General features: G+C 37.4%; 1 protein-coding gene across 1 annotated transcript; it reads right to left on the reverse strand.

The window, feature by feature from the left end:
• Positions 1-8,295: 8,295 nt before the first annotated feature.
• Positions 8,296-9,258, reverse strand: LOC121493614 (heterogeneous nuclear ribonucleoprotein A1-like). The gene has a single exon (XM_041759628.1). It carries the CDS (start codon positions 9,256-9,258, stop codon positions 8,296-8,298), a length of 963 nt encoding a protein of 320 aa, XP_041615562.1.
• Between the last annotated feature and the right edge of the window lie 205 nt (positions 9,259-9,463).

A 9,463-nucleotide genomic window follows, 5' to 3' on the forward strand; every position in this document is an offset into this window, starting at 1 on the left:
ACCTTCCTCAGTTGAGAATTTATGTATATTTTGTTTTTTATAATTCAACAGGCTGGCATTTAGAATCTTTTCTTTTATATATTAGAAGGTGGCTATAGCTCAATTCTCTGGTTTCTCCTACTGGAAGAGCTAGTTGTAGAGATGGGAAAGATATGCACTTAGCATTTGGGGTTTTGGGTGGGTGCCCACTCTCCCAGTACTGGGATATTCAAGTGACGCACTCCCAGAAGTTCACTGCAGATCTCCTACTGAAATCCTGAAGCAAACATCAGGAAATATGTTGCTTCAGTGTCCTTTGATATCTTGTTTGCCTCCTTCACTTTCCTTCCTTTCTCCTCTGCTACCCACTCCTTTGTCCCCACCAGAGGTCTCCTCTGCAATTTAGGTGCTGCTGGAAAGAAATGGATCCTTTTATCTGCCACCCAAACAACTTGGGCAAATGGGTTGTCACTTGTTGCTTTTACTTTCCATCTCCTCTGTTGGAGAGGTGGCTTCTGATCTGCCAAAAGCCCAGTACTGACTTGGCAAGTTGTTTTCTCTGCCTCAAAACTTGTCTTTGTTCCTCTCTGATGGCATGCTGGATTCTCCTGTCAGGCAGGCTTGATCTCCACAAATTCTCCGTCTTCCACGGGAATCCATCCAATTCTGTTCCTTCTCCATTCTCCCTTTCCTAATTGTGTTGAATGGGGGTAGGGCAGGCTCCTAACTCCCTTGGATCCACTGCCCCCACTGAGGTCTTATCTGCCCACTTTTGGATGCAGTGGTGAGTAAAGATTCCTGTGTGTTCTGTTATAATGTGTAGTGGAATTTAGAGTCAGTTATACCTGTCCAATCAACTGTAAATCAAAAAGGAGAGAAAAAAGGAATGTTTTACTGCCATGATGCAGACATCCAAAAGTGACTCTTGTCTTTGAATTTTCAGGGGCAATATTTTCTTCACTTTGTATAATGAGAAAAAATGAGGAAATAAGCTAAAATATTTTTTGAAATATGAAACAAAGGGGCTTTGAAAGCAGAGGCAACAGATGATGATTTTGCTGTATAATACAAATGAGTCTCCCTGAGGTTTTCACATTTGATGGAAAAGTATGTGCCAGCAAAATCCTTCTCTAAAACCTTCCTTGCTTTAAATGATCAAAAATTGAATTTAAGTAAGATTCACCCAGAATTAAAAAAAGATAAGTTCAGAATGATAAGGAGACAGAGAGGTCATGAAAAATGGTCTCTGAAAGCAAGCAAAATAACACGTGGCTTCCATAGTGAAGAATGGAAGAGCAAGCAGTACCACATCAAGAGAGCACCAAGTTTACCAAATGGATAAACTGAACAATCATTCCAAGAATATTTAGTGAAGTTCCATAGTTGAAACTGATTGTTTTTAAAATTAATACCCCTATGGATTTCCCTCTTTCCTGCTGAGTTCAGGTGGCCTAAGTTGCTTATAGGAAAGTAAGTACTGTTTTCAAACCTAACATTATCTCTATGCTGAGCATAGACAAGCTAGGAGGTTTTAGGGGCTGATATATATATATTTTTTTTACTTGTAAAACTTAACTGATTTCAATTAATTTTAACTGAAATTAATCAAATAATTGGGGAATGAAAAAATATATAAAATGCTTGAAATTCGAGAATTTTAAGTTTAAAATTTGCCACTGCCATTTCCATGGGATATTTTCTCTAGGTATTTGTGTTTCCCTGATATTTTGTCATTTTCCAATAATGGAATATTCTGGAAATTGCTACAGAATTTAAAAAAAGGAGTATGATATTCATCACTCGTCTATTCATAATTATTTAGGCACTTTGATTTTATTTTAAAATATTGCTTTTAAAAATGTTAATAGCTGATATTTGTTTCTGTATATTAGTGAGTTTCTTGAAAAGCTGATATGTTTTGCTGCTTATTCTTAAAATGTCAACTTATTGTAATGAATTTAATGGAGGGTTTTAATAATTATGACATTTTCTTGAATAAAAAAGTAGATGACAATCATTTTTGCACAAAGCTCATTTTGTATTCTGGAAAAGTCTGTTTAGTTAATTCAAGGGTGTTAAAAATACTATTGTTACTTTCAAGTAAATTATGGATTATTTGTGGTAGGCCACAATATGAGAGCCTTTGCAATAACACGTATTGATAGCGTGATTATTTTTAGCTCAGTCATAGAAAAATGCCTGTAATATTTGCAGACTGTTGTCTAGGTAATTCAGAATGCTGGCTTAAAGGTAAAAGAATTGTTGGTTTGGACTTTCTAAGGTGTATATGCAATTATTAGGATGCTCTATGTGGAATAAAATCAACACTTTTTCTGAGATACTCTATTGGAATAAAATCAACACTTTTTCTGAGATATTATTGAGGTCTTTAAGATGGAGAGGGAGTGCTCAAAACAAAGACCACTTCTTATTAGAAAATGTGCACTTTACTATCCTTTTTATAAGTAAGAAATGAATTCAAGGAGAATACTGATAGCCTAGAAAGGGAAAGAATGCTATTATTTGTGTAATTTGTGGGGCTATTACAAGAGAATAGTTTTTGCTATCCAAACACCAGCCCTCCTCTGGAAAAAATAAAGATGGTTTCTCACTTTGTGGTATAGAGGATGCTTTGTTCTGTATAACCAGTCTAACAGTAGATTGATATAAAAGATGAGAAAATATGACCAAAAATTAACTTTATACTGTCATCTTAATTTTAAGATTACTATGTAAAATATGCCTTATCAAGTCCTAGAGTCTATAGTTATTAGAAGTGAGCAATAGATTGCTATTGTACTTCTTGTTGGCAAAAACAAAGGACAATGAATTACAGTGTCTAAGAAATAAAACACAGTTCATAAGAATAGGCATAACTACTGCTATTGAATTGAAATTGAAACTTATAGAAACTGAAATTGAAAACTAATAGAAAACTGATTGAAATTGAATTGAAAACTGATAGAAATTGAAAACTGATAGAAAATAGTCAATGAATGATGTCACCAACATCCCTAAATGGTATTAAGTTTCAACTGAGTAATTCCTGTATAGACTCAAAATGTGAGCCAAATACAAAGCAGATAAGTGAGTAAAATTCTATAAGGCAAGAAAACAGTGTTACCTATCTAAGTAGCTTTCTGATTCTCTAGATTGATCTTAGGATAAAATCTAATAAAATGCCTATCCCTTAGCTCTGGATTTTCTATGGTTCAGTCACATAAGGCCTTTGTTAACTGCAACCTCAGTACTTTATTTAAAATTATTCTGTGGGCCACAGATCACCTTGAACATGGCTGTAAGCAGTCTTTCATGAATATTGTATAAGTTAGGATTATATTCAGCTGTAAGTGTGGAACACCTAACATCATGGGCTTAGATGAGGGGTACTATGATGTAGCAAAGTGTGAGGGAGACAACGAAGGGCAGTTCCTCAGCATCGTCAAAGTCCCAGGCATTCTAACTTCTTGCTCTGCAGTCTTTAGCATGTGACTTTTGCCCATTCAGTCACAAAATTTTCCTGGATCTTCAACATATCATAGTTAAGCAGGAAGAAAAGGAAAACACAAAGGAATGAAGGAAGATGTGGTCTTATTTTGTTCTTTTGAAAAAATTTCCAAGAGTCCTGCCTTGTTTTAGCTTATAATTTCTCTGACATTTCAGTCATTTGAACTAAGTCACATGGCTACTGCTAGGACCAAGAAAGTGGAAATGATGGGCATTTTATTTTATTTTTTTTAAAGATTTTTTTTTTTAATTTATTCATGAAAGACACAGAGAGAGGGAGGCAGAGACACAGGCAGAGGGAGAAGCAGGCTCCATGCAGGGAGCCTGACATGGGACTCCATCCGGGGTCTCCAGGATCAGGCCCTGGACTGAAGGCGGCGCTAAACCGCTGAGCCATCGGGCCCCCCTGATGGGCATTTTAGACAAAGCACATGGCTGCACCATAGGAAAAGTGGAATTCTTTTAATAGGAGGGAAGAAAAGAATGTATTTATTGGTAACCAGCTGTGTCTGTCATATATATCATTTCTTGCAATCAAGGTTTAAGAAAAAATAGTCATCAGAAAGATCAAGGCTATTATTTTACGTCAAGAATATGAAGTGCCACTGTGCTATATTGCCAGGGAAGGGCAACCACGTGTTTGATGTGCAACTGAACGGAGAAAAGTGCTGATATCCTTTCATGAAAGTAAATAAGCCTTACCAGGATAGAGGCTTAATACACATTCAACCCTCCTGTGTCCGGATTTATAATAAGGAAATACGTGATTGTGGAACTGTAGTTTGTCTCAGAAAATAGCCATGGTTCCACTTAACACATTTTTTAAGAAAAGTACTTTAAGATATTGAATATGTGATCAATTCATTCAGCACATATACACAAGGCACATACCAAGCATTATGGATGACACAAAGAGGGAACAGACAAAGGCTTTATATAGAGTACTGCTGTTTGCTAGAAGAGATTCATAGGTACAAGTAGCTATTAAAATCTAGATAACATGACAAATAACATAAAATATATCAATGTATATTAGGAAAGGCCTGACACAATTGCATGAGATTTGTATTTATTTCCTGGTGATGGAGATGGAAAAAAATAAATTTGAACATGACATAGGTAGACAGGTGTGATAGTTTATAGAGACTTTGGAGTCAAAAGTTCTAGGTTCAGGTCTATCTAGATTGACCACTCTCTACCTCTAGTAGCCATCCTCACAGGGTCTATTTTTGTTAATAGATATACCATATATAGATGTTATATACCAGCTATATCTTTACTAGCTACCTCATTATGATTCTGGTTTTCAAAAAGTATAGATAAAAAAATCTGTTAATTTCATATTACATGTTTGAAGAAATAGTCTTAAAGATAGCAACACCATACTACCACCCTATTTTCCTCTGGATCTTTTTGTACTTTTATAATCTTAATTAAGAGTAAAATATTTTCTCTTGCTTTATGAAACTCAGGAAATATTGGACATTTCAAGGGAAAAATAACATGAAGATGTAAAATATAACATCATCTAAAACATATTCTTATTTATATATTTAAGTCTACAGTTCAGTTTTTTAAGTTTAAAAGACACTTTTTTTTAAATTTTATTTTATTTAAATTCAATTAACATATAGTGTTTTATTAGTCTCAGAGGTGGAGTTCAGTGATTTATCAGTTGCATATAATACCCAGTGCTCATTACATAGTATGCCTTTCTTAATGCCCATCACCCAGTTACCCCATTCTCCAACCATCTCCCCTCCGGCAACTCTCAGGTTGTATCCTATAGTTAAGACTCTCTCATGTTTTTTTTTTTTTTTTTTTTGCTCCTCTGATTTCATCTTATTTTTTTCTACCTTCTCCTATGATCCTCTGTTTTGTTTCTTAAATTCCACATGAGTGAGATCATATTATACTTGTCTTTCTATGAATGACTTATTCTGATTAGCATAATACTCGAGTTCCATCCACATTGTTGCAAATGGTAAGATTACATTTTTTTAAGATTATTTATTTATTTATTTGTTTATTCGTGGGAGACACACAGAGAGAGGCAGAGACATAAGCAGAGGCAGAAGCAGGCTCTCTGTAGGGAGCCTGATGTGGAACTCCATCCCAGGACCCCAGGATCATAACCTAGGCCAAAGGCAGACGCTCAACCACTGAGCCACTCAGGTATCCCAGATTTATTTTTTTGATGGCTGAGTAATATTCCATTGTAGATATATACCATATCTTTATCCATTCATCTGTTGAAGGACATGTGGGATTTTTCCATAGTTTGGCTATTATGGACATTGCTGCTATAAACATTGGGGTGCAGGTGCTCCTTCAGATCACTACATTTGTAACCTTTGAGTAATTACCCAATAGTGTAAGTGCTGGTCTGTAGGATAGCTCTGTTTTCAACCTTTTGAAGAACTTCCATACTGTTTTCCAGTGTGGCTGTAGCAGTTTGCATTCCCACCACCAGCATAAGAGGGTTCCCCTTTCTCTGCATCCTCACAAACATTTGTTGTTTCCTGGCTTGTTAATTTTAGCCATTCTTACTGGTGTGAGGTGGTATCTCATTATGGTTTTGGCTAGTTTTTCCCTGATGCTGAGGGAAAAGCATGCTGAGGGAAATGCCCTGAGGTTGAACATTTATTTTTTCACCTGTCTATTGGTCATTTGTATGTATTCTTTGGAGAAATATCTGTTCGTGTCTTTTGCTCATTTCTTGACTGTATTATTCTTTTGGGCTTTGAGCTTGATAAGTTCGTTATAGATCTTATCTAAGATATATAGATCTTAGCCCTTTATTTGATAAGGCATTTGCAAATATCTTCTCGCATTCTGTAAGTTATTTTTTTGGTTTTGCCAACTGTCTCTTTTCCTGTGCAAAACTTTTTTTATCTTGATGAAGTCCCGATAGTTCATTTTTGCCTTTGTTTCCCTTGCCTTTGAAGACATGTCTGGCAAGAAGTTGCTGTGGCTGAGGTCAAAGAGGTTGCTGCCTGTATCCTCTAGGATTTTGATGGATTCCTGTCTAACATTTAGGTCTTTTATCCATTTTTTAGTTTATCTAAATGTATGGTGCAAGAAAGTGGTCCAGTTTCATTCTTCCGTATGTGGCTTACCAATTTTCTCAGCACCATTTATTGAAGAGACTGTCTTTTTTCCATTGGATATTCTTTCCTGATTTGTTGAAGATTAGTTGACCATAGAATTGAAGGTCCATTTCTGGGTTTTGTATTCTGTTCCATTAATCTATATCTCTACTTTTGTGCCAGTACCATACTATCTTGATGATTACAGCTTTGTAATAGAGCTTGAAGTCTGGCATTGTGATGCCACAAGCTTTGGTTTTCTTTTTCAAAATTTCTTCAGCTATTTTTCCAGTTCCATACAAATCTAGGATTATTTGTTTTAGCTCTGTGAAAAATGTTGATAGTATTTTGGTAGGAATTGCATTGAATGTGTATGTTGCTCTGGGTAGCATAGACATTTTAACAATATTTTTTCTTACAATCCATGAACATGGAATGTTTTCCTATTTCCTTACATCTTCCTCAATTTAATTCGTAAGTGCCCTCTCGTTTTCAGAATATAGAATTCTTTACCTCTTTGGTTAGGTTTATTTCTAGGTATCTTATGGTTTTGGGTGCAATTGCAAATGGGATCGATTCCTTAATTTCTTTTTCTTCCGTCTCATGTTAGTGTATAGAAATGCAACTAATTTCTGTGGATTGATTTTATACCCTGACACTATGCTGAATTCCTGTTTGAGTTCTAGCAATTTTTGGGTGGAGTCTTTTGGGCTTTCCACATAGAGTACGATGTCACCTGCAAAGAGTGAGTTTGACTTACTTGCACATTCTGACACTTTTTTTTTTTTAATTGATGAAGCCAGGACTTCTAGTACTATGTTGAACAATAGTGGTGAGAGTGGACGTCCCTGTCATGTTCCTGACTTTAGGTAAGACTCAATTTTTACCCATTGAGAATGATTTTCCTTGTGGGCTCTTTGTATATGGCTTTTATGAAATTGATGTTTGCTATCTTTATACCTACATTGTGGAGAGTTTTAATCAAGAAAGAATGCCATCTTTTGTCAAATGCTTTTTCTGAGTCATTTGAAAGAATCGTAGGGTTCTTGTCCTTTCTTTTATTAATGTAGTATATCACATTGATTTGTGGATGTGGACTCTTGTTTGTTGGGAAATTTTGGATGACTGCTTCAATTTCCTTGTTGGCTGTAGGTCTGTTCATGTTTCAGTTTCAGTTTTGGTAGTTTATGTGCTTCTAGGAATGCATCCATTTCTTCCAGGTTGCCTAATTTGTTGGCGTACAGTTGGTCATAGTACTTTTCTTATAATTGTTTATATTTCTTCAGTATTGGTTGTGATCTCTCCTCTTTAATTCATGATTTATTTGTTGTTGCTTTTTTTTTTTTGATAAATCTGCACAGCTCTTGGATCTTATTTTTTTAAAAAAGACACATTTATTCAGCGTCATGATCAGACTATTACATTTAGCAATCAACAGCATGGGTGCAAAAAAAAAAATCTACATTAAAACCCTTTGTTGGAATGCTTTACACTTTCCACAGAACAGAAACTAAAATAACCTGTTATACAATTAGTCACAAATACAGTCCTCGAGTTTTTTGCCCATACACATGAGTATTGTCTAAAACATGTCTTCTTTGTAGCAGCTAGGCCCTGCCACCACTGTGCTTGGCTGAGTTCACAAATCTGTTGTAACCTGTAGCTTCCCTGTCACTTCTCTGGCTCTCCTCTCCTGCTAAGCTTTGTTTCCTGGCAGTAATTAAAACCTTCTGCCACTGCCATAGCTGCTGCTGCTGCTGGAACCGCCATAGCCACCTTGGTTTCGTGGTTTGGCAAAGTACTGGCCTCCACCACCATAGGGGCCAGAGCTTCTGCCTCCAAAATTTCCTCCTTTCATGGGTCCAAAATTTGAGGATTGATTGTTGTAATTGCCAAAATCGTTATAGCTTCCGCCACCTCCAAAGTTGCTTCCGTCGTTACCAAATCCGTTATAGCCATCCCCACTGCCACCGTATCCACCACCACCTCGACTGCCACCGAAGCCACCTCGACCACTGAAGTTCCCTCCACGACCAAAGTTGTCATTCCCACCAAAACCACCTCCACGACCACCACCAAAGTTTCCAGAACCACTTCGGCCTCTTTGGCTGGATGAAGCACTAGCCGTCTCTTGCTTCGATAGGGCTTTCCTTACTTCACAGTTGAGGCCATTCACAGTAGGGTATTTTTGAATGACAATCTTGTCTACAGAGTCGTGGTCGTCAAAGGTCACAAAAGCAAAACCTCTCTTTTTGCCACTGCCTCGGTCAGTCATGATCTCAATCACTTCAATGTTCCCATACTGTTCAAAATAATCTCTTAGATGATGTTCTTCAGTGTCTTCTTTAATGCCACCGACAAAAATCTTTTTCACAGTTAAGTGGGCACCAGGTCTTTGAGAATCCTCTCGGGAGACAGCCCTCTTTGGTTCCACGACTCTTCCGTCCACCTTGTGCGGCCGGGCGTTCATGGCCGCGTCCACCTCCTCCACGGTGGCGTACGTGACGAACCCAAAGCCTCTGGAGCGCTTGGTGTTGGGGTCTCTCATTACCACACAGTCCGTAAGCGTCCCCCATTGCTCAAAATGGCTCCTCAGACTCTCATCGGTCGTTTCGAAGCTCAAACCTCCGATGAAGAGCTTCCGCAGCTGCTCGGGCTCTTTGGGAGACTCTGACTTAGACATGACGGCGGTGGGAGGGGAGACTTTAACGATGCTTACTCGGCGGCGTCCAGGGGCAGAAAGCGCTCTTGGATCTTATTAATTCTTCCTCTGTCCAACTGTTCTTTGATTTCAACTTCATTGATTTCTGCTGTAATCTTTCTATTTCTCTTTTCCTGCTGGGTTTAGGCTTTATTTGCTGTTCTTACTCCAGCTCTTTTAGGTGTAA

Source organism: Vulpes lagopus, chromosome 6 (assembly GCF_018345385.1).
Source record: "Vulpes lagopus strain Blue_001 chromosome 6, ASM1834538v1, whole genome shotgun sequence".
Classification (NCBI taxonomy): Eukaryota; Metazoa; Chordata; class Mammalia; order Carnivora; family Canidae; genus Vulpes; species Vulpes lagopus.

What these genes read in the sequence shown, in the direction of transcription:
- LOC121493614 (XM_041759628.1), bottom strand. Translation starts at nt 9,258, where the DNA reads ATGTCTAAGTCAGAGTCTCCCAAAGAGCCCGAGCAGCTGCGGAAGCTC.